Source organism: Planococcus citri, chromosome 5 (genome assembly GCF_950023065.1).
Source record: "Planococcus citri chromosome 5, ihPlaCitr1.1, whole genome shotgun sequence".
Classification (NCBI taxonomy): domain Eukaryota; kingdom Metazoa; phylum Arthropoda; class Insecta; order Hemiptera; family Pseudococcidae; genus Planococcus; species Planococcus citri.
The window spans coordinates 62,350,744-62,377,318 of NC_088681.1; the positions used below are offsets into that span (position 1 = coordinate 62,350,744).

The 26,575-nt window shown below is 33.8% G+C and overlaps 2 protein-coding genes across 3 annotated transcripts in view; one reads left to right on the forward strand and one right to left on the reverse strand.

Annotated features, from left to right (window-relative positions):
• Positions 1 to 26,575, reverse strand: part of LOC135849512 (G-protein coupled receptor dmsr-1-like) — a 387,918-nt gene that overhangs the window by 26,658 nt on the left and 334,685 nt on the right. The gene's annotated exons all lie outside the window — the stretch shown is intronic.
• LOC135849496 (alpha-tocopherol transfer protein-like) lies at positions 13,580 to 22,053 on the forward strand. Of its 2 annotated transcripts, XM_065369964.1 has the most exons (6): positions 13,581 to 13,921; positions 17,077 to 17,236; positions 17,398 to 17,644; positions 21,019 to 21,129; positions 21,417 to 21,525; positions 21,776 to 22,053. In XM_065369964.1, exons 1-6 carry the CDS (start codon positions 13,774 to 13,776, stop codon positions 21,934 to 21,936), a joined length of 936 nt encoding a protein of 311 aa, XP_065226036.1. In that variant the 5' UTR covers positions 13,581 to 13,773; the 3' UTR covers positions 21,937 to 22,053. The 2 variants fall into 2 exon arrangements, with proteins under 2 accessions (XP_065226037.1, XP_065226036.1); XM_065369965.1 differs by lacking the exon at positions 21,019 to 21,129 and having other exon boundaries at positions 13,580 to 13,921.

The following is a 26,575-nucleotide window of genomic DNA, read 5'->3' on the forward strand; positions in this document are numbered from 1 at the left end:
CCAGAAACGAAAAAAGGAAGACATCAGTCGATTAGTCAATTTTAATTTAACTCAAGCCCGCAAAATAAACTTTAAAATTAGCTGAATTTTGTTCAAATTGTGTCAGGTCAAGTGATTCTCACAAAAGTACATACTTATAAGTAGTGTATAAAACACAGATACCTTAATTATGTATGAATAAAGTCTAGCACTGGTTCTATGAGAAGTTAGCATGTACGTAACACTCGCTGTCAGTGGGTTACGACCGCAAAAGATAGCATAAGCCAAACGAAACGCGTGAATAATAACACAATTACCGTGGCAAAGAGTTATAATTCAGCTTAATAAAGTTCACAAAAATATAAAATAAAGAGATCAACACAAAATGACATACTAACGGTCTAAGTTCATTAAAGGCTTAAACTTATACGCGAATACATAACTGACCACAAGAAATATATCAGCAATATAAGAACCTCAGCACGAATGTTTTAGCAAACGCGGAACATATCTCAGCCGCAGCTACAAATACATTGATTTATGTAGCTCAACGTTCTCAGCTCTAGCCACATCTCAGTCCTAATGGACCTAGCTGCGCGCGCACGAACTTTGTAGAGCGCGAAGTTCAACTTGTCTCGTAAGGAAACAAGTTGGACACAATCCTACTCGCTACAGTAGTATTTTTCTCGGTGCAAATTGATTGTTGACTTGAGAAAAAATTCTTTCCAACAGCAGAAAATTTATTGTATTTTTTTTCTTCCCCCCTTCCATCTTGCACATCTTGGCTTCCATTGTTCAAACGTGAGCGTGCCAATTACTCTTGTTTTTCACTTAACCCTCTGATTTCGTTTTGGGAAGGAATCATCGTGAATAAAAATAAACAGTATGACGTTTTTGTCTTATATTTTCGTAAAGAATCCGCACTGGATGTGATGGCCCAGCTACTAAAATAAAAACGAACAGTAGTGGAAAAAAGTACAATGATATTACTCGTATTTTGTTTGCGTCTGACGGAATATACAAGTATTATTCTTCACGAGATTTCACAGTCACACTGAAAGTTACTTTAATTTTTGCGTTCGTTCATGTATCTACGTGCTGTTTTCTGTACTTATATCTAAACAGTTACCAGGCGGAATTTTGTCGAAGGATTTGTATTCTTCAGGTATGGAAATTTTTGAAAGATAACTGAAAGAAGTGGAGTTTTACACTGAAAGATGTAGAAATATAAATTTCCATGTTGATAGATTTTTTAATTTATCCCAGATTATTATCGGTTTGATGAAAAATATTCCGAAATGCAGTTTTCCTTAATATGTTCTTTTCTTCAAAATGAAAACATTTATTATCAAGGTTTCGATATTTTTCACCACCTTTCATAGCAAGGCAGATATTACAATTGATAATTTTAAACATTTCAACCATAAAAAAGTAATTTTACGAAGCTCTACCTCTTCCCTACTTCTCACATTTGACCAAATTTTAATGAAATTCTCTTAATAGGAAAACAAAATTTTGTACTTTTTTTCTCACAGGCCGTCTTGAGGGGAAGGAAGGGGCGGGGTAAAGAGGGCAGGTCTGAAAACACGAATTTTCAAATGCTCTTTCCGTCGCTTCGATCGAACCTGTTTTTTTTCTACATTGAAATTTCTGCCAAAAAATAAAAAATTTACATTAATTAAATTTATTTATTTCTTTTTTTCAAGACAAGTGCTCCAAAGCACCGAAGACACCACAAATTACCACAGTGAATCCACACACTGCCAAAAAATGGGGATAACTCAAAACTGTCCCAGTAAACTTCCTATCACTTCTGCACCAAATGAAGCTATAAAAAACCTTTTCAAGCTTCTAGCCGAAGGTGAAGCTGCATTATGTGGAGTACGGAAAGTTGAGACTGCAACATTGGTAATAGGCAATGCAGGTTCTGGGAAATCAACATTCAGTCAAAGAATTGCTGGATATGGTGACTTCATGATATCAGCTACAGATGATGGTACTAATTTCTATATAGTCAATTCCTTCATAATAGATAATACAAGATTTCCAGACCTGCTAGGAGATAGGGATTCAGGTGCTGCATATTACGACCTGCCTGGCTTCAAGGATGACAGAGAACCGGCTCAAGATATAGCTACAACATATTTCATCAAAAGAATGGTTGATGACCTTGAACGAGTCAAAATTCTCATACTGATAGATTACATTTCATTAACCCCTCAAGGAACAAGAGATGATTTTCTATTTCTTTTACAGCATGTGACAAAATTTCTTTGCAATGTTGATAGATATAAAGATGGAATTGCACTTATTGCCACAAAAGTTGAATATCCTAATATCGATGATGATACGATTATAATGAGAATAGCAGAATTCATCAACGAAGAGAAACGGCAATTGGAGAAAAAACAAGATAACAGTGGTGTCTACTTGGGTGCGTTAAAGCTTCTCTCAATATTATTACAACAAGATGGAAATAAGTATCCAAAAATTTGGATTTCTAGATCACCTAATAAGGGAGGACTTTTGAGTAAAATTCCAATCATAAAAGAAAACACCAGAAAGATCAAAATCATGCTGGAAAAACTGAAATATGTTGAAAAAAATGAGTCAGATTTTGGTTACGTTATACAGAAGCAGTCACTGGTAGATATTGAAACCATAGTGAACATAATTAATCACAGCATTGATGCTGAAGTACAGGAAATTGGCAAAGAAGCACAGAAATATCTATCATCAGATGGAAATCAAAGCTACGATATCTCGAAACAATTCAACATCACGAGTTTCAGACACGATCAATTAATGAAAATTAAATTGAATGCAAATAATCAAGAAACACTTGAAAAATGTGCTCAAGAAGTTGTTAAGGGTAGCGGGTTGATGAACATCCACTCAATACATCAACAAGCAGTATTGACATTTGCCAATTATTCATCATTTGTACAAAAAGTTGGCAATGTCACCCAGCTCAATCAATTCAAATGTGCTGACAGGTTACAAAATGCCATCAATAACTCGATGAAATTGAAAAAATGGTGGAATTTTCTAAACAGACTGTACGACAGATTATCAGATTATGAAGTACTAAAAGATCTCACAAACAGTACCTGTACTTCATTTGCTGAAAATGTTGCAAAAGCGATAGAGGCCAAAAACAATACTAATTTGCCATTGGATCTCTCAGCTTTGGAAAAATGTTATCCTAATTATGAATCAGAGTTTAAAGAGATTAGACCCATTATGAGTGATGAATCAAAATTGAAAATGAAAACTATGGAAAAAATTCTGAATTCAACGTTGAAAAGTAATCAAACTTATTTGTGTGAGTCTAACAAGTTGGCAATAAAAGGACACTACATACATTAAACTAGATGATGTACCCCAAATCCAAAAAACACGTTGCGCAGAATCTCCCAAATTTATAGAAATCTCTGCATTGAGTGAGATATTCATCAACACAGATTTTAATAAAACTGGAGAATTATTGCAACTTTCCATTGTTGCTCCAATATGGAATATCATAGGCCTTCGTAAAATTACACTAGATGGTATGTCTGGAGAGCCTCATAGCCCTAGAAAAGCATCCAATGGGTGTAATTCAGGAGAGAGGAGTTCAGATGGTGTGCCAGGATTACCTGGAGGACCAGGAGGGAATTTCTTAGGAATAGGTGAGACTTTCAAGAATTTGCAAGGGCTCACCATTTCTGTCAAAGGAGGCAATGGAGGACCAGGACAGGATGGTGGAAATGATGGAAATGGTGGGTCTGGAGGTATTGGAGGATTCTCAGGGAAGATTATGTTTGTTCCTGTCTCATCCTCAGACATGGAACATTTGCATACAGTTACAGGAATGGGAAGTAATGGCCTAGAAGGTAAAGATGGTGAAGGAAATGTTGGAGGAACAAGCAGTAGTGATCTTGAAGTGAAAACACCTCAGCTTAGATATCCCGAACAAGGTAGAAAAATTTCAAACCTGCTATACGTTGTTGATAAATACAAAAATTATACGATGGAATACCTCCAACAGAGTGTGAGGGAATCTCACATGAGGGAATTTCTTCAGAAGTTGGAGAATGATAAGCGTTTGAAGATGAATCAACCACAAAGATGTCGTCGTTTTGTTGATGATGCTGATCAAATGCAAACCATCAATCATAAAAATGTGCCTGGGACAAACAATAATTTCAAAACTTCATATACTCTAATGGCCTTGGAACCTGGTACCAGCAATACTGGTGATGCATCTGCAAAAAGTGCTGGTGTGCGTATTAATTCACCCATCAATTTTGCAGTCAATTTAGTCAACAGATTCATTGGGCACTGGAAGTTCTTTAGCACCAGTATATCCAATTATGGATTGGTTAAAGGTGGTATCGAATTCATGTACAGAGACTCGAAGCCTTCAGACATCCATACCCCAGCAGAAGGAAATACTAATCATGCAACACAACAAGGAAATTTCAATGCTAATGAATTTTTGACATTGGCCAATTTTGCCATTAGGTGCATCACTAAAAAGCAGTTTTACAACAGTGAAGAAAAATCAATAGATTTATGTGAGGTCAAAGCTAATGTGCTCAATATCATTACAGATTTTGAAACAATATTGAGTGATGTATCTGTGCAGTATAATTTACCTCCAGAATCTTTGGATCGAATTTGATCCGGTAACGTTGATATCTAAGCTTAAAAAAGAGCTAATTCATCAAAACTATAAAAAAGTTTCTGAAGTATTGTATGAATCTATTGAGATGAACAATGTTTCAATCAACAATCCTCAGTCTTGTGCTCATCTGCTACATAAACTTGAAGAAATATCAGAGAGGCAGAAGGAAGATCACTTTAAAGACCATTACTTCAAGTGCAACAATGATCTTGGATCATCCAAATTTTGTAATGTACCTAATTAGAATGGAAAATTGATTCAATTGTGAATTGTATCAGCTTGAAGTGAATAACTTCCTTAAGCTTAATAAGTAGTGGTGGGATATTACCGATATTTATCGATATATATCGATATTTGCCGCCGTCGATATTTATCGATATTTTAAATCTGATAATCGATTATCGGAAAATTTTTAAAAATTATGCAAAAATCCTGTAAATAGATTGTGCGAGGTGTTTTTTGCTCTTTTTGAGCATTTTCAGACTTTTTTAATGTAAAATAGTGATTATCACAGCTATTAATGGTAGCCATGGGCCATATCTGTAGAATGATGAAATGTTGACATTACGTCATCAATGTCATCATTATTTTAAAAAGCGCCAAATAGGTAGCTAGATACTGAAAAAGCAAAAAGTAAGGAATAGAAACAGCTTAGAGATGACTCAGTTTCTCTTTTCATCAAAAATCAGCTGTTTTATGGTCTTTTTATGAACGTCAAAAACATCCGACATATATCGATATTATCGATACGAAACCTCCGATATTTTGACGATATCAATATCCCAAAACATCGATAATATCCCATCACTATTACTAAGTAATAATAATAATAATGAAATGAAATGAAATGAATTTATTAATTTTATTTTTCACTAGGTAATTGTAGGTACCTGCCATAATCGTTACTAGTGTCGTCTTGGTCATTAGTAGCGTTAAATCATTCACTATGGTGTGTTAATATTTCTAGATGAAAATTAAATGGATATCATACACTCGTATTCGATTTTTCTTTGCGAAAATGGACCCTTCCTCGTCCCCTTACCCTCGTTCCCCCCCTCCGAGGGGGCTGGATGGATATCATACACTCGTATTCGATTTTTCTTTGCGAAAATGGACCCTTCCTCGTCCCCTTACCCTCGTTCCCCCCCTCCGAGGGGGCTGGTACCTCGAAATTTTTTTTTCATTTTTCGACTGGAATTTAGGATTTATTCGCAAAAATGGACTTTTTTTTCGTTCCTCTCCCCTCCTCTCCCCCTCCGAGGGTGCTGGTACCTCAAATTTTTTTTCATTTTTTACAGCAATAAATTTTATTGCTGTAAGGGATCGCAAGCGGCATTTACAAGTCATCTTACATATTATATTATGGTAGTGCCTACAGAGCTACTTTACAACAATAAAAATACACAATAAAATGGAAGGATTGAGACATAACAAAATAAAATAAAGTAATAAATATATATACCTATATAAATAATTAAATAGGGTTAGAGTTAAGGAACTTATCTACATCATAAAATGCCTTTTTTGATAGCCATTTATGAAGAGCTTTTTTAAATAGCTTAGTATTTTGAACATCTCTGATTTGTGGAGGGAGACTATTAAAGATTTTGACTGCCATAGTATCTATTCCTTCCCTGTTCACTTTAGTACTCAATTGATCAGCAAAGATTGAATTTACACCTCTAGTATTATAAGTATGGGTCAGTACAGAAGGCTGAATAATATTCTTTCTTATCATTATTGATACCTGTAGTATATATATGTACATATTATAGGGATGGTGTTGTAACAATGTTTTCATCAATGAAGGTTTGTCTACTTGATTGGGTGGGGGCTAAATAAGCTTATGTACATGGTTACTCCACTTCAAGTTAGTTTCTACAGTAATGCCCAAAAATTTTGCAGTTTCCCTGAATTCTGGTAAAAAGGAATTTATATAATTGTCCAAAGTGTGCTGTATGCCAGAGTGAAGGGGACTACTACATTTTTCTTTAGGTTCAGGGCCATTTTATTCATTTCAAACCATGAGGTGAGATCAGATACTGCCTCTTTAAGGATAGAGATTTGGTTATTTTTATCTACTTTCAGGAGAACAGTGGAATCATCTGCAAATAACGTTGAAGGGTAAGAGATATAATTGGGTAAATCATTTATGTATGCTATGAAAAAGAAAAATAGACCCGAAAAATGATTTGGAATTACGAAAAGTTAACTTGGATTCATCGTAAAAAAATTAATTTACATAAAAAAAAAATTCGTTCAAAATCATGAAAAAATTCAACCATTTACAAAAAACAAAAAAAAGTCATTTGTAATCGCGAAAAAGTTCATTTGAGATCATCGTAAATAAAGTTCAAACTTTATAAAAGTAACCAGAAAAAATTGTTTTGAAAAAATTAATTTAAAAGCATCACAAAAAAATTCAAAAATTCGGAAAATGAAAAAAAATCCTTCGAAATTATGAAAAAATCAGTTTTAGATCGTCACAAAAAATTAAAACATTTACAAAAAAAAAAATGAAAAAAAAATCATTGTACTCGCGAAAAAGTTCATTTTTGGAGTCATCATAAATAAATTTCAAACATTATAAAAGTACCTATCCAAAAAAAAATTGTTATGAAAAAAATCATTGAGTATCATCACAACAAAATTCGAAAATTCGGAAAATGAAAAGAAATCATTCGAAATATTATGAAAAAGTTTCTTTAGATCAAATATTAATTTGGAGTCATCACAAAAAAACACGCTTTAAACATAAATTTTGAAAATGATCGCAAATTTTTTTTTGAAATCACCAAAAAAATTGTTTTAAATTTTTCAACTTTGAAGGTCTCTATGTAGGTGGCCAACATTTTTTGGACTTTTCTCGAAAAAAGAAGTATAAAAAACATTTCAAAAATATCAAAAAATTGCCGTAAAAACTGAAAAAAATTAGAAGAAAAAAATGAAATTTGACAAAACAAAGACAGCAATTTCGTAAAACAGTACTTTTGTTTGGAAAACGTTGGAAAAAAAGAGGATTTTTGGGCAGGCAAGGAAAAATTGATGCTTTTCGGATGTTTAGAAAGAATTTAATTGCCAAGATTCGCAATAAGGTACATGTATTTATTATTTTTTTACACTAGGTTCATATTGTATTGTGAGAAAATCTTTCTCAAAACACAACACAGCAGTGCAGCAACAAACGAAAGACCAACGAGCCTACAATACGTAATCTGAAAAACAAAAAATAATATAATTTCAAAAACTTCAAGTACATTACTAAAAGTTAGATTTGAAAACAAATTACAAAATAACAACGAGAAATTTACACAACGAGTTTCCGTTTAGCTTTCGAAACAGTTTCTTCTTTATCGTTGGCCAAATACAAACGAACACCTCGAGTAATCACGTCAAAATACTGATCCATGTCTATATCATCCAAATTGCAGTAGAATAATTTCTTGTCCTTTTTTGACAACGTTTCCCATACCTATTTCATTGATGTTTTGATTAGATACAGTCAGTTTCGTCGTGGAGAATGGTATTGTAGCGTTCATAAATGAGTGCACTTTCTGATATATTTTCAGAAACCTACGATAATCGTGAAAAAACTTAAAAAACCTTATCCTTGATAAAATAATATGAAACGATTAAAAATGCGTGGATTTTTGAGGGGGGAGGGAGGGATTCCAATACTTAATTAGTGTTGTTGAACTGCTTATCGTGTTGCATCTCTGGAAGTGTAGGTACCTAATTTTTCAAATTACCTTACAAAAGTATTCCGACAGAAAGGACGACGATGTGTAAACCTCTTAACCGGAAATGTTTTTTAATTTACAAGTACCTACATGTACGTGCATTCTTACATGAACCCAGTAAACATCGTTAATTGAGAACGCCGTGACGTCATTACGAGGTGAAAATACAACAGATTTCAATGTTCGTGATTGTTGATTTGTATTTTTCACGAGGATTCCTCCATAATTTGAATTTACGAGCGACCTTCTCGAATTATGATTTTTTGCATGATGACGTTTTAAGCGCAGAAACCGTGCAAACTAAGAATAGGAAGAGAATAATGTTGAAATTTTTTCGTCAGATTTCCCCTTCCCTCCTCATTTATTTAGTCACCGAACGTTTGAAAATTGAAGCGCAGTGTTTGGAAACTTTGATATGGGTGTTTAAAATGTGAAAAAAAAACAACTTGTTACTCGAATATTTTTTGAAACGATAAGCCAAGTGCCTTTAAAATTCAACAAAGTTCATACCTATTATTACAAAATCTATTTAAAATGCAAAAAAATTATTAAAAATCGCTTGAAATGTGGTAAAATGTCGTTCAAATTGATAAAAACTTGGGTAAAAATGGTTTGAAATTTGTGGAAAATTTGTTAATTTGGCGTGGGAATTGTTTAAAATGACTTAAAAAGTTGCTTGAAACTTGTGAAAATAAGGCATAGGTACATACATAGTTTGAAAAATTAAAAAACTTTCAGAGAGGAGAAAGAGCAGAAAAGTCAGAAGAAAAATTATGAGAGAGAAATACTCTCGGATTTTTTTTGTGAAACTAGGTATAATTTTTCACTAAAAAGCAAATAGGATTTGCCAAAAATAAGTCTAGGTTAGTTTTTTATTTTTACAGTCTGTAAAAATTTTCAAATAGAATCCATTTTTGGAAAAATTGTCAAGAAGGGTGAATTTTTGACGAGTTGACGAAAAGTTGTAATGTTTTTTTGAAAAAATTCTCAGGAAATAATTTTTTAAAAAAATAGTCAAATGGGCGTAATTTTTGTCAAAATTGATCAGAAATTTTTGCTTTTTAGCCAAAATGTCCCTTTAAACCAGTTCATTAATTTGCAACCAGTTATCAAAAATTATCCAAAAATTGGAGATAGTGAAAAAGCTCGAATGAAAGTTATTACGTAATGATTCTGTCCAATCACATTTTGAAACCAGTTCACTGGTTCGCATTTAGCAACCGGTTTATTTGACAATCACTTAAAAATGGGATAAGTATAGAGAAAAAAGCTTGAAACAAAAGTTGTAGAGGATGCAAAATTGAACTATTTTCACTAATCATATTTTGAAACTGGTTCATTAATTTGCAATTAGTTATAGAAAATTACCTAAATATTGGAGATAGAGAAGAAAGCTTGAAACAGAGTTGTAGGGCGTGAAAAAGTGAACTATTTTCGGTAATCTGATTTTGAAACCGGTTCATTAATTTACAATCAGTTATCTAAAATTACCTTGAACTTGAAGATAGAGAAAAAGGCTGTAAAAAGAGTTGCAGGATGTGAAAAATTACACAATTCTGTCCAATCACATTTTGAAACTAGTGAAAAAAACTCCTTGTTGTACAAGAGAACCAGTGTGAGGGGGTGCAAATGAGGATTTTCATTGAAAAGGGTGTTATTGTGAAAGATTCAAACTGGAAATAAACATTTTTCCAAAACTTTAAGCAGATTTCAATGTTTTTTGATGTTTTTTTTTTTTTTCAATTTTTGAAGGGAGCTCTGCGCAAGGAGACCAACATTATTTGGGGGGACCGAGGAGAATTTTGTTTTCAAAAGCAGGAAATCATTGAAAAAGACCTACCAATAGAAACTGTAAAAACAGAAATCATTTGAACTTGTACCAAAATGACATGAACTGGTTTCAAAACCATTCAGTCTTGCTTCAGAATTGTTTGAATCTGTTTTACGATTATCCATCAAACTAAAGATTTTTGAACACTTTGAACTGGTTTCAAAAAAACTTGAATGGGGTACAGAACAATTTGAACTGGTTTTGGAATCATTTGTACATACGTACAGATTTCAAAAACCATTATTGTACTCAAACTTGTTTCAAACCAGTTGAACTGGTTTCAGAAGTATGCAAACGGCAGATTTCAAAACAATTTGAATTTAAATCAGTTTTGTAACAGTGTGTAGTGGTTTCAGAATCATCATTTCGACAGCATTCAGAATCATTTGAATGGGGTTGTGAACAAGTTGAACTAGTATAAAAACATTTATAACCGGTTTTGAAACCATCTGCTGAACCAATGATTTCAGGACCAATGAACCAGTTTCAAGTTCAGAACCATTCAAACTGGTTTCACAATTATTTGAACTCAGGTTAAAAGAATTTGAACCATTTCAAAATAATTTGAACCGGTTTTGAAATCATCCGTTGAACTAGAGATTTTAAGACCATTTGTCGAACCTGTAAACATTTTAGGACCATTCGAATATTTTTCAAAATCATCCGTTGAACTTGAGGGTTTAGAATCATTTGAACCGGTTTCAAAACCACTTCAATAGATATCAGAACTATTTAAACCGGTTTCAGAACATATTCAAACTGCAGATTTCAAAACAATTCAATTTGAAGTGATTTCAGAATCATTTATTATGAACTGATTTTAGATCCACTTGAACTGGTTTCAGAACAATTGAGCACGTTTTAGAGTCCCTTGAACTGGTTTCAAATTATCTGAACATGCGTGTTTCAATTACTATTTGAATTTTAATCGTTTTCGAAACTACTTGAACTGGTTTCAGAACCGTTCCAACTGCAGATTTCGAATTAACTCAATTGAAGTGGTCTCAGTACAATATGGACTGTTTTCAGGAACCATTTTAAACTAATTTCAGAACAATCAAGCACATTTCAGAGTCATTTCAACAGGTTTCAGAAGCATTTAAACCGGTTCCAGAACTATTTCAACTGATGTCAGAATAATTTTAGCTGGTTTTGAGACAGTTGAACAGGCCTTTGAACCCACCGAAGGTGTAAAATTATGAATATTCAAACAATTATTAGATATTTCAATGCGACCCACAAGCAACGTGGAAAATTTTCATAGATCGTTTGCAATCACTGAACCGGTTCAAAGCGTCCATTATATTCATAAGAACCATTGAAATAAGCTGTTCTTGTACTTACCATAGCAATTTTGAAATTAACATATGTCCAAAATAACCAGTTGCTCCTGTGATCAGTGGCGTAGCCAGGATTTTCTCAAGGAGGGGGCAAAACCAAATTTTTGGGCATGAAAAATCGAAATGAAGGGTAATTTTCTGGAAATCTATTGTAATGTGTGGTGATTTCATGAAAATGAAAGCAAAATTACTGCTCGAGCGAAGCGAGAGCGAAAATTTTCGGAAAAAATGGGTCCAAACAACGAAAAAACGTCCATTTTTGCATGTTTTCTTTCAAATTTTCGCTCGCAAGGGGGGGGGCATGGCCTCCTTCGCCCCCTTCCCTTGGCTACGCCACTGCCTGTGATGAATGTAGTTTTTGATGAGTAAAAATGTTGTATGTCGGATAACATGCTGAATGAGTAAGTAGGTCTGTATAAAATGAAATTTGAAAAAAAAAATGTTCGCTATTTTGCCAGCAGTAACGTCAACTGAATATTTGATAACGAGGAATGATCACTAAACGCGAACTTTACGCGAAAATAATTATTTCAGCTGCCCAATTCGTTGCTTATACTTGTCTGTTGTTGGTCGTTCTAAGCCACGATTCATGTGGCTTTGTCCTTGTCTAAGTCTGTCTGCTGTAATCGATTAAATAATACGTTAAAAGTACCTACGTATAAAATATCCGCAGAGGGAAATTTTTTATTGTTTCCGGAATAATGAGTTCAATGGACAACATCACTTGAACGATATTTTTGCTAGGTACTTGAAAGAGCTATAAATAGGTAGAGGTACTCAAAAAGTAAAATTTTTTCATCCTCAATTTGATGGAAAAAATCACCTGTAGAGTATTGGTGAGAGAAGATTGTTTTTATTTTTTATTATGGATAGGAAGAGCTACGAGGAAAGCATTCCAAATGTAGAAACGAACCTATTTTATGTACCCCTTCATGATTTCATCGCTGCAATAGATCTGGCATCATATGAGATAGGCGCTACATTGCCTCGTTCATTATGCTCATTATTATTTGACAAGTTTTGTTCGTTGATTCGATGGACGAAATAATATAGAGATTTTTTGAGAGAAGGGGGAGAAGGGGGTTGAACTAGAAATTTTCCAACTGATATGGGGATAAATACCTATGTTTCCGATTGGTATATCACACTCATACGACTTGTAAAAATTTTCATTTTCTGTTTTGGAATCTTCGAAGCCCAAATGTAAATTTATTTTATTTTAAAACAACAAATACCTACACAAATTGGCTACAGCAAAGCAAGGGCGACATTTTTTGAAAATTTGTGTTCTGAGAGAACTTAAAACGATGTTTTTAATGCAAGGAGTTCATTTTTTGGGGTTTTAAAATTTTGGAATCTGAAATATTTTTTTTTTTAGAATGTTGATTTCGAAAAAGAAAAGAGAACAGTGGGCTATACAAAATGATCTGATAAGTATTATAATTTCCTATGTAAGAAAAATGTTCCTCATTTTTTTTTTTTTTTTAGATTTATTTCATTGACAGCCTGTCAAAAACCATGAAACCAGTTTCAAAAGTCTTTGATTTATGAGAACCCTTTAAATTGTCATTTTTGGTGCCTCCATTATTCAACGACTCTCTGAACTAAAATAGAATGCGGAGTGGGCCAAGTTTACCTGATTAGAGAGGAGAAGCAGTGGTGAAACAATGACCAAAAAAGTAACTCCTCTTTCGAGAGTTTTTGGGAATGATTTTGAAGAGAAGAAATTTTCTTTTATTATTTCTTATATTTGTTATGTATCGAATTGAATAATTTTTGCAATCTCAAGGATCCGATATTACATTGAAAAGACCTATTTATAAATACGTTACGCAAAAAAATTAAAAAAAAAAAAAACGGACAGATCTTTTAATTCAACGAGAAATTAGTTAATTTTGATTTTTTAGCCATCAACCTTTCCCGTTAAAGTTGATTGCCTTGATGCGAGCGGAGTACCTATAGTGTATACTTTTATCAAGGTCAGCACGTTTTCAATACGAGTTTATAATACTTAGTATCTACACTGATTGTTGGTTTTTTTCGAAAAAGCATCTCCTCTCTTCAATTTGTACATCTGTGCGTCTGGTCGATAATTTCATTCAGTTCTTTCGTCTGGTGCAAAGTTGTTTGATTTGTTTTTTTTTTAAAGATTTTTAAAAATAAGTACTAATTTCGCTGGAATTGGGTCGTTGACTTTGGAAATAATTAAGTGTCATGTCGTCGAAGTATTTGGAATTGTGTACGAAAAGCCAACTCGATGATTATTTTGCTGAATTTGGCGGTACGGAAGAGTCTGTTCAAAATGATGTGAAATATTTGAAAGAATGGATGAGACAACAACCTCATTTGCCAAATATAGAAGGTAAGAAAAATACGAAAAATCAAATTAAACTTATGCCAGAATAAAAAGGTATTGGTGGATGGAATGGGAAGAGAGGAGAGAGTAATCACACGAGTTTTTCGGTTTTTTTTTTCTGTTTTCGGAGGTAGAAGTAGATTTAGTGATTTGAAAATATGATCAAATTTTGATCCTGGGGCCTGGACGTTTTTTCAAACCTACCTTAGCCTCCTCATACATAATATAAGGCTTTCTCCCCTCAAAGTTGGAAAAACTCATAAAATAGATCTGTAAAATTTTTCGAAATTTTTTAAAAACGTCTGCAGGGTTCACTTATGTGTTCGTGATTTTTTTTGCAATTTTAAGGGCTCTGACTCCCTTACCCCCCCTCCCCCCCACTCCATGCCCTGTTGGTTCTCTTGTATTTATAAATGCTGAAAAATTGGGGGAGGGGAAATCAGAAACTGAGGTCTGTAATAATTACAAATTTGATGGAAATTTTCGTTTTCGATCGAGATTGCATGACACGTAGTTTTCAAAAATATCAAAAACCATGGCTGCATTTAGGCTCAAAAATCTTCAAAAATTGACCTCAAAAAGTTTTCAAAGAAATTCTTGATTTTTTTCTGGTATGTACAGTTCATACCTATTTTAAATTAGGTAATTTGAATTTGATACGTCGAAATCAGGGCCAAATTTCAAGCTCCAAGTTCTTCAAACTGTTTAAACAATATATTTAAAAAAAAAAAAAAAAAATCCCAAAAATCATAAATCAATTTTAGGCTCAAGGAATCGTTAAAAATTCTCGAAAAAGTTCTGATGACATTGTTTATTTTTGGCCGAAACTTTCAAAAGTGCTCAGCAAAATGATGTTTTGATAAAAATTGTTGATTTTTTGTCGATATTTCAACTCGCTTTGATAGGTTGAAATCATGACAAAATTCTGAACTCAAAATTCTTGAAAAATGCTCAAAACCATTTTATTTTTATTAATTTTGAATTTCTCGCAAAATTGTAACCAATTTAAATACCGAAAACCGTGAGTGCGCGACCCAGTCTTTTGCTCAAAATTCACCAGAAATGCTCAAAACAACGTTTGTTTTCTGCCGAAACGAGAAATTTCAAAACTAACTATCCATGTTTGTGCTTGAAATTTATCAAAAATTATTTTAAAAAAAGTTTTGATGGGAATTTTGATTTTCCATCGAAGTTGTAACCCTTTCTAGATAGGTTGCGTGAAATATTTTTCGAAAATATCTACCAAAAATCATAATGATATTTTGAGCTCGAAAATCTTCAAAATACATAGCTCAAAAAAATGTTGATAGTATTTTTTTATCTTCTGTCGATATTTTAACTCACTTTGATCGGTCGAAATCATAGTCAAATTTTGAGCTCGAAATTCTTTAAAAATGCTCGAAAACATTTTAATCGAAATATATTTTGAATTCCTCGCAAAAGTTCAACTTATTTTGATAGATCGTATGGCACTTTGAGACTCAACATTTTTCAAAAATGCGTAAAACAGTTTTGATAGAAATATGTGCCAATTTGAAACTTAAAATGAATCGACATCGTCAGTTTATTTTTATTTTAAAAATGTTTCTTACCGTGTGAGAGGAACTGCGTTAAAAGGAACCAAAATGAGGCTTTAGCATTACCTCGAAAATGGGATTATTTAGAATGCAGAAATGGGAATTTTTCGAGTAAATTGAATTTTTTCGTTGTTTTGTTCTTTTATTCAACTGTGGTGGGAGGGCGGCTACGGCACGATTTTTGAAACTCGAGGGAAAAACCCCCTCGGGCTTCGCCCAACTATCTTCTTCCTTCTTCAAAAGCTATGGTAACAAATTTGTTTTGACCCTGAAATTGGTCAAATAGGGTTGGAAGGTTGAAACAGGCAAGAGGCACTTCGTGTACATCCTCCCACTATACTGTGAAAATTTGAACTCTCTAGATGAATTTGGAGGGGCTGTAGGCTTTCCTAAACGTCAAAAAACATAAAATAGCCAAAAAATCCACCTTTTGACTGAAGTGGAGTAAAACACGGTTGGAAGGTTAAAACTTGCAAAAGGCACTTCGGGTACATCCTCCCATTGTACTGTAAAAATTTGTACCCTCTAGGTCAATTTGGAGAGGCTGTGGCCTTTGCTAAACGTTGTTAGAAAGTTGAAAAACATGGAAAATAGCCCAAAATTTTACTTTTTTTGACCCCGATGAGGAGTCAAATGGGGTTGAAAGGTTGAAACATGCAAAAGGCACTTCGGGTACATCCTACCATTGTACTGTGAAAATTTGGACCCTGTAGGTCAATTTGGAGGGGCTGTAGGCTATCTGAAAAATTGAAGTACACGTAAAATACAAACCAAAAATCCACTTTTTTGACCCTGGAGAGAGGTCAAATAAGGTTGGAAGGTTGAAACCTGCAATAATCACTCATGGGGCACTCTCTCATTGTATTCTGAAAATTTGGACCTTCTAGATCAATTTTAGGGGTGAGAGGGTCAAAAGTTGGAGTCAAATGTGATTTTTCCCACCCTTAATGGGGTGGGGATGAACCTAGGAAGCTGAAATTTGGATATGTTGATCACAATGGGGGTACTGACCAATGGTATGATTTTGGACCCTTTTCATCTATTTGGGGTCATATTATGCCCCTCCAAAAAAATGACTTTTATGTAATTTTCAACTTTGACCCTTCAAACTGCGGGGGTCAATGCTAAGCCCTAAAAGAACCCCATTACCTAAGTTTGAGTTGATTTGATCAATTAGAGCAGATTCCAGGTCATAAAATGTAAAAATGATTATTGTGCTGAAACTTATGAATATATAAGATCTGACACACTGGGAATCGTCTAGTTTGAGCTCAAAACGTAGAGAACTATTAAAATTTTTGAACCCCGACCTTTTTATCCAAAGTTGAGCCTACCGCAATAGCCATCATTTTTCACAAAAATTTGGCTAAAAATTTTCAATGAAGCAATTAAGTAGGTAGGTATGTTTTGGTACTTAGAAAATGGGGAGCTTCAAAGTTCAAATTTTCAAAATCCCCCTTCCTCATCCTCGCATCATAAGCATCCCAACGAAAGTTTGTACGTAGATAAATTGATAAAGATGACTGCAAATGAAATTTCAAAATATCCATTTTCATTTTTGATTTTGATTTTTTCATCTTATAGATGAAGAATGGCTGACTAATTTCCTATTAAGGTGTAAAAACAGCCTAGAAAGGACAAAAAAAGCGCTAGAAAGGTACTACACGACGAGAGTCACGATGCCCGAAGTGTTCCAAGATCGTGATCCGTGCACCAAAGAAATAAAGGAGCTTTCCAAACGATGGTAAGTACATATGATTGCAGTTCGAATAACGTCGTGTGATTTGCTATCGTGTGAAACACCTACCTAGTACCTACCACAATGTACAGCGCACACTCTATTGTTAATACATGGTAATAGGTACCTATACTTACCTAAAATTGATTGTTTTTTTTTTTTTACAGCTGTTTAATTCCAATTCCAAAATTAACCCCGGAAGGACACCGAATCGTGATTTTCAAAATTTTCGAAAAAGGAAACAGCGCACCGAATGGAGATCTGATCATCAAAGCTACTCAAATAGTATCCGATTACCTAATGAAAGTTGATAAAAATCGAGGACTGATTGTAATTATGGATTACGAAAATATCAACATGAATTACATTACGATGATGTTCTCGATGATAAAACAATATATTACTTTAGTAACGGTAAGTTAGTAGCAGCGCTGTGAATGACGTAGGTTAGATACATCTGATCGTTGTAATTTATTCTAATTTATTCGCTTTTAAAGTATATATGTACCTAATTTATAATCTTGACGTAACTATTGGGAGAAAAAAGTAGGAAAAACGGCAGTTAATTAATAGGTAGATATATAAAGTGATGTTAAAAACTGGAATTATTCTAACCTTGTTTTTTTTTATTGGGCGTCTTCGCGAAGTTTACGAGTACCTATTTATTTAGGTAGGTACTCGACAGCTTTGAGGGTTTGGGTGATGAAAGATTGGATTTTATGTTCAAAATTGGATTTTAAATTGGGTAGCTTTTGATAATACAGTCAAATAGGGATTTCGCCCGAAGAATAAATTGGGGGAAAATTTTTTTTGCGCCAAAATGCTCAGGATGGTGTCCTAAATGACATACTAAAACTCACCCTAAATCCGCCAGGAGCTTCTCCCCCCATACCCACATTTGTGCCCCCAGCACCGTTTTTGGCGATTTTCTCGCGAGCAGTTGATTTTACGTCGAAAATAATTTTATTTTTGTGTTCTACGTCAAATTTCCGATCTAGTGATGTATCAACTGCCGTTCTACCCCCAAGGGGGGCGGGACTGGAACCAGTCAAAAAAGGGGGGTTTCCTGAAAAATACATGAACGCTATAGGCGCCTAAGAGGGGTGAAATGGTCTCCGAAAGTGTTCGAGTTGATATCAGCATGGAAGGTGGGTACGATGGAGAAACTTGCGCGTCGAAAATTTCAGATCTACATCCCCTCCCCTTTTTGGTGACCCCCCCTTTTCTGAAATTTCAATAACACTTTTCTCAGCCCCATTTTAACCGATTTTGAAAATTTTTCTGGGAGTTATGCATATCCTTAGTAGGTACCCCCACAAAAATTTTCAACCCCCTCCCCTCATATTTACCCCTCAAAACGGCGTTTTTTCCATTTTTTTATGCCTATTAACAATCAAGATTGCGAGGTACAATTTTACAAACACGTTTTTTTGGATGTATTTTTGACCCCCAAACATCATGTAGTTCTTTCAAAATTTTTGCATTGGTGCGCCGTGCTGAAAAGTTGAAAAAATATGTCTTGGGGGGGGGGTGATTTTAAAATTTTGAGAAACGTGAATATCAATGAGTAGGGTGTCGTTTTCTTATGATTCAATACCACTGAGTACGAATATGACCTCAGATTTTCTGCTACACTCACCTACCTCTCTCCAGAGCCCCTCAGCCCCCTCAATTATGACGATTTTCGAAATAGAGGTATTTCGATGACATTGCGGTGTCGTTTTCATATGATTCGATACCGCTGAGCACGAATATTGCGTCAGATTTTCTGCTACACTCGTACAGCCCCTTAGGACCCCTCAGCCCCCTCCTGAACTTCAACTGTTTTAGAAGTTGAGCTACTTTTACAACATATGGAATCGATTGACACCCCTCCTCCCCATCACATAACAGGTTATTTTCAAAGTGAAATTTGTTGTAACAATAACTTCTTCACCTCTTCGGCATAGCATGTTTTACTATAGGTTCCAGTGTCTCCATGGGATACAAAGGCCTGTATGTTTAACACCCTCCCCCCTTCCGTCTCATAACAATAATCCGGTTAATGTATAGAAGTTTCAGAAGAAGAAGACATTGATGATGACCTCGAAATCACAGAATCAACAGATCAATGAAAATAAACTTGCATGATACTCGAGATGAAATTTACCTGAAAAGATTTTGCAGAAAAAATTTCAACTGTTTTGTTGGGGGAGAGGGGGTGTTATTCGATTAGACCTTATCCAATGTTAACTTACATGATACGCAGAATGTTTACCTTAAAAGAAAATTTGTTTTCCAATTTATTTTTCATGGGGGGAGGGGGGTTAATTGGCGAGCCCTTGCATCAAATGGAGGCAGTTGAATGTGCGAGTGTAGCAGAAAATTTGACGTCATATTCGTGCTCAGCAGTATCGAATCGTAAGAAAACGACACGAAAATCATCAAAGTAAGTTTATTTTGAAAATCTTAAAAATTGAGGGGTCCGAATGAGAGGTTGTCTGGGTGTAAAACAAAATCTAACGTCATATTCGTGCTCAGCGGTATCGAATCGTAAGAAAACGACACGAAAATCATCAAAGTAAGTTTATTTTGAAAATCTTAAAAATTGAGGGGTCCGAAGGGGCTGTGTGGGTGTAAAACAAAATCTGACGTCATATTCGTGCTCAGCGGTATCGAATCATATGAAAACGACACCAATGTCATCGAAATACCTCTATCTCGAAAATCGTCATAATTGAGGGGGCTGAGGGGCTCTGGAGAGGGGTAGGTGAGTGTAGCAGAAAATCTGAGGTCATATTCGTGCTCAGTGGTATTGAATCATAAGAAAACGACACCCTACTCATTGATATTCATGTTTCTCAAAATTTCAAAATCACCCCCACACCCCCCCCCCAAGACACATTTTTTCAACTTTTCAGCACGGCGCACCAAAGCAAAAATTTTGAAAGAACTACATGATGTTTGGGGGTCAAAAATACATCCAAAAAAACGTGTTTGTAAAATTGTACCTCGCAATCTTGATTGTTAAGAGGAGTAAATATGAGGGGAGGGAGTTGAAAATTTTTGTGGGGGTACCTACTAAGGATATGCATAACTCCCAGAAAAATTTTCAAAATCGGTTAAAATGGGGCTGAGAAAAGTGTTATTGAAATTTCAGAAAAGGGGGGGTCACCAAAAAGGGGAGGGGATGTGGATCTGAAATTTTCCACGCGCAAGTTTCTCCATCGTACCCACCTTCCATGCTGATATCAACTCGAACACTTTCGGGGACCATTTCACCCCTCTTAGGCGCCTATAGCCTTTACGTATTTTTCAGGAAACCCCCCTTTTTTGAATGGTTCCAGCCCCGCCCCCCTTGGGGGTAGAAGGGCAGTTGATACATCACTAGATCGGAAATTTGACGTAGAACACAAAAATAAAATTATTTTCGACGTAAAATCAACTGCTCGCGAGAAAATCGCAAAATGTGGGTCTGGGGGGAGAAGCTCCAGGCGGATTTAGGGTGAGTTTTAGTATGTCATTTAGGACACCATCCTGAGCATTTTGGCGCAAAAAAAAATTTCCCCCCAATTTATTCCAGGTTGAGTTCTCATATGAGCTAATTTGACTGGACTATGAACATTGAACATAATTTAGATTGTTTTTACGTAAATCTAAATTTTTAAAAAAAGTACTGTGCCTCGAGAAGTCTTCCCCCTCTCTATCGCCGAGTGTAATTTTAATATTAAGTATAAAGATCGTGGGAAAAAATTGAACTACATATTTCTTTTTTCGATTCTAATCTTGTATTTTTACATATTTTACAGAAAGCTACTCCTTATCGGTATCATAAAATATATTTCGTTAATATTATACCAGCGCTGGAACCGCTCTTCACTATTGTCATGAGATTACTGAAATCAAAATTAGTTGAGAGGGTGAGTTGAAAAGACGAAACAAGATTCATTTTCAATCGGATTTTCAGAGATTTGTTTTGTTATCAAAAAAAAATTATTTAATTTGAATAACATTCTGTTGCAACTTTGACGTACTCGTAATTTTTCTTCATTTTAATCAACTTTTTAATAATTTTTCTGAAATTCACTTACTTATTTAAAATTGATTTTAAGATGCAATTTTGATTGCTGGTTTTCAATATTTAGCTGAGTATTTTTAAGGTATCAGTTTCGAAGTTTAATTAATAAATTTCGTTTTATAATTTCAGATTACAATGTGGAAAGAAAAGTCTACAAAATTGTATACAGTCCTACCAAAAGAATTGTTGCCGGAAAAATATGGAGGAACATATGAAAAAACATTCGAAGAGTTAAGAGGTAACCTACCACCACCAATATTACATTATTATTTTTTCTCCAAATTTCATATCTTTTTTTTTTTTTTTTTTTTTGAAAATCAATCAGCATTTTTTCTCTATTTTTCGGATTACCTACTTATACTATCTTTTCTAATTGGTGAAATTTTAGATTCAAAAAGTGAAAAATATGTAGCTTAGGTACTTGAATAATGAATTATGTTGATCAATTTCCTTTTTTGAAGCAGTCAACTTTTGTCTACTTGTTTCAGATCTTTTTTTCGAAGATATAGCGTCGAAACAAGACTGGTTCATTTCCGATGAGAAAAATAAAGCTGATATAAGTAAAAGACCTGCTGACCATCCATTCGTAGATGACGATTCCAGCAATTATGGAGTAGAAGGGTCATTTCGTAAAATATGTTTGGATTGATTTCTTGATTTGCTGACAATGAATAATGATCAGTGATCAAATTAAGTATTATTTATGATTTTATAAGAAATTTTTTTTCGTGTTTAAGATGTTTGTATTATATTGTACGTATATCTATTTTTTCTATTATTTTTTTTTTAAAAAAATTGATTATTAATCGTATAGAAATTATTTATATGGAACGTCGAAGCATCATACCAAACCATATTTATTAAAAAATTATTCTAAAAAAAAAAAAATAATAAAAATTGAAAAATCAAGGGCAATAGGTAGGTAAATTGTTTAATCTGAAATTTATAAATTTATTCGAATTTAATAATTAGGTAGCTACGTATTAAGTGATCAAAATATTGTGATAAAAAGTTTTTTGTATGAAGTACTCAAAAAATGGCAACACTGACATCAGTAGGTACAAAAAAACGTAAAAAAAAGACGACGTTAAAGAAATTAGAAATCTAAAAAAAAATTGAAAAATGAAGAAAAATTGAAATTGCCATCTAGCGTTCTCAAAATACTTCGACCGACAGTGCCCCAGGCCCATCAACTGCAATCCAAGTGTTTATGTGAAAATAGTGAAATCCGTGTGGACTAACATTGATGGAGTGTGCAAATTGGTTTGGTTTAGGAGGCTCAGTTGTGACCTAGCGCTGGTGCAGCAAGGATAAATTTTGCCTTAAATTCAGCCTTTAATTTTTACCATGTTGTGTGATTGTGATATTGGTTCGGGCATTGTTTTTTTCCGCAGTAGTTGCAAAGGGTAAGTTTGCTAGTGTGTTTTTTTCTTCAGTTCTATTAATTACTTACCTACTGTCGAATTAATTATTTGATTATTGACCTTTCCCAATTCGATTATCGATATGGTCGATTTCGACATCGATTTTGTCGATTGATTTCGATTTCAAAAGTCGCTTTCATTTCGATTTTGACAATCGATTTCGATTTCAATTTTGACAATCGATTTCGATTTCAATTTTGATAATCGATTTCGATTTCAATTTTGACAATCGATTTTGATTTCAATTTTGACATTCGATTTCGATTTCAATTTTGATAATCGATTTTAATTTCAATTTTGATGATTGATTTCGATTTCAATTTTTTTTTTTTTAATATATTGTTTAAACAGTCACAAGGTATTAAATACATAAGTGATTTGGTATCAGTAAATATACATCTTAAATTAAATCATTGTATTTAATATCTCGAATAAATTTAAGTAGATCACAATAATAATTATTTTCTAAAAAAGGATTTTGATTACAATAAATTTTATGTAATAATCTAGAGTTATTCTTATATTGATAGGTAATCGATTTTGATTCCAATTTTGATAATCGATTTCGATTCCAATTGTGATAATCGATTTCGATTTCAATTGTGATAATCGATTTCGATTTCAATTGCGATAATCGATTTCGATTCCAATTGCGATAAGTAATCGATTTCGATTCCAATTGTAATAATCGCTTTCGATTTCAATTGTGATAATCGATTATGTTGATTTTTAATTTTGGTAATCCATTGTGTCGATTTTGATGATTGAGTGAGTCAATACTGAATTGGATTGGAAAGGAGGAGGGAGAGGAGGAAGTGAGCTGAAATTGACAATACACACCACACAATTAATCATTTGTGAGATAAGGAAATAACAGGAAGCCGCGCGCAGCCGGAAATTTCATTTTTATAATGACGCTTCGACAACTGTAAATTTAATTTTTCACCTTTTTTAAATTTTCAAGAATCGTAACCCAAGTTTTTAAGCTCAAAATTCCTTAAAAATGCTCAAAAAAGTTTTGATAGAGAAGTTTATTCATCTCTTGAAACTGGAAAACATTTTAATAGGTAGGTTGCTTGACACTTGTTCAAAATTCTCAAAATCGTGACCCAAGTTCAGGAGAGGGCGCGATTCGAATCTCGATTCATATCGTTTATTTTTATTTGCGATTCGTGATTCAAATCAATTTTAAAACGATCTCTTTTTTATCGAGAAATAAAATTGAATCTTTGATATGCAATATGCATAGATAACTCATCGTATTTTAACCTCAAAAATTCAAAGAAAACGAATTATTTTCGCGTACCTATATAATATAGATTTTATTACATATTTTTAAACATTACGTAGGGTAACTACCTACTGGTACCTACCGTATGTATGAATAAATATTGGATACAGAGAAAATTCACGAATGAAAAAACAAAACACGTCGAAGATGACAATATGATTCATACTCGTATAATGAGGGACGTACTCTCGATTACAATAATATCTACTCGCATTCCTATGCATGTACGTAGGTATTAATTCCTTATCAACTAAATTTAAGTGGGATTTTTTACTATTGTTTCTCCTACGGTTTCTATTATATTTCTCTCGTGCAAATTTATTGTTACCTTGAAAAAAAAATGCTTTCCAACAGCAGAAAATTTATTGCATTTTTTTCTTTCCTCCCTTGCATCTTATCTTAATAATACACATCTTGGCTTCCATTATTCAAACGTAAGCGAGCCAATTATCTAGCATCGTTAGAAGATTACACTTGTTTTCACTTAACCTTCTCATTTCGTTTTTGGAAAGACTCATCGTGAATAAAAATAAACAGTATGATGTTTTTGTCTTATGTTTTCATACCAAAATAAAAACGAACAGTAGTGGAAAAAAGTACACTGATATTACTCGTATTTTGTTTGCATCTGACGGAATATTCTTCACGAGATTTCACAGTCACATTAAATGTTACTTTCATTTTTGCGTTTGTGCATGTACTTACTGCTTTCTGTAATATATACCTACACAGTTACCAGGCGGAATTTTGTCGAAGGACTTGTATTCTTCAGGTATGGACATTTTTGATGAAATTAAAAAGTACATTGCATTCAAATTTTCTTCCAATTTTAAGTTTCTTGAAAATTTTTCCTCCGAAAAATTTGACTTAGTTGAAATTTTTTTGTATGTGAGGAGGAGGAGGAGGAGGGGGCGAGTGGAGAGCTTTCTGATAATTTTGTTGAAAAAAGTAGTGAAAAAATAATGATTTTTTTCTAACAAAAAAAAATCAGTTGGATACAAAAGTAGTGACTTTTCAAAAAAAAATTCTGTTGGATACCATGAAACCAAAATCATCAACAAGAGCAAAAAGCATGGGAGACATTACAGCTTTATCTACTTGTTATATGGGGGATTAGAAGTACTGGTATAGAGGAATAGGGCTGACATCCCTCTATAAGGTGTTTAGGTTAATAATTATTCCTTACGTGGGGAATAATTACTTGGTCCAGACTAGCTCAATTCGGACACTGGGGTAATTCCAACCTTCCCATATACATCATACTAGAGAGTATAAAACAACAAATAAAACGAGTCATATTCGTAAGGTGTACGCAATATGTTTAATCGTCGTAATATACAGTATTTATAAAGCAGAGTCTTTCGGTAATCACATACATATGTGCGTGATTCCGAGATTTAAGTGTAATTAAGAATAGCGTGAACATATTAAATGGGAAGCATAACATATTCATGTTATTCACTGGGGTCAAAGCAATATTTTTAAGTACATATAAATACATTAAATGAGAACATTGAAAATATTCATGCAGACTTACTGAGATTTACTGATTGCAACTCATTGCAATTAAGTAGCGATATGCGATATTTACTGACACTGTCACTGTCCAGCTGTCTCTCCGTTGCACTGCTAATACTTGAGGCATTCGACGACAATTAAGAGTTATTCGCGTTATTTCATCAAAATGATAATTTAATTCAGTTTCGTTTAGCAGAGATATTTAAATTACGTTAATGCGTTATTTTGATATTTCAGAGTTATTTATGAGTTATTTTCACGAGTTCACGAGTTGTTTATTTAGATATTCACGAGTCATTAATAGAGAGTTATTTAGATGATTTTACAATCAATACCGCGAATATCGAGAATAAAACCAATGATCGAACCAATAATAGATATTTTAAACAGCTATTTTCATGGTTAAATTCCCACGCTAGAAGTGGTACAGACAGATTAAAGAAAGACACAGGCAAGATGCCTGTGCGTTTGTGCATCTGGTATGCCAACGAATCGACACACCAATCGAGGTGACTTAACTCCAGAGAGCTCGAGATTCCGATGCTAAGTAAAGATCTTATTTTTCGTGATGTACCTGGTAGCTACCAGAAAACATCGTGTCAATTAGGAACGCCCACTTTACCACACTTCCAGTTTAAGGGTTGTTCTTTTAGAAGAAGGGGAACAGATCGCACTTTCTCCTCTCAGGGATGATTATCATCATTTCCCCTACTGTGATTATTACGAGAATAACTGCTAGGCAGTTGGGCCATACTTGTACCTTACATACTCATTTTTTTTTTGTTTTCGGAAATTCCAAGCTGGGATATTAGAGTTGAACCTCCCTAACCTTACCTTTTCTAGATCTCTTGAATTTTTATGGAAATACCAAAAATTCAACAAAAAAAAATGACATCAAATAAAAACTTTTTGGAAAAAAACCTCCTCTGATTTCCTAAACCACACCCTTCCATCCACCAATGACTACGAACACGTGTTTCTGTCATTATCATTAAATTGAATTTATGTATTTTTTTTTTTTTTTTCAAGACAAGTGCTCCAAAGCACCGAAGACA

What these genes read in the sequence shown, in the direction of transcription:
- LOC135849496 (XM_065369964.1), top strand. Translation starts at nt 13,774, where the DNA reads ATGTCGTCGAAGTATTTGGAATTGTGTACGAAAAGCCAACTCGATGAT. An exon ending in TCATTTGCCAAATATAGAAG is followed by an intron (nt 13,922 to 17,076) that starts GTAAGAAAAATA and finishes TTCATCTTATAG; the next exon opens with ATGAAGAATGGCTGACTAAT. An exon ending in AAGGAGCTTTCCAAACGATG is followed by an intron (nt 17,237 to 17,397) that starts GTAAGTACATAT and finishes TTTTTTTTACAG; the next exon opens with CTGTTTAATTCCAATTCCAA.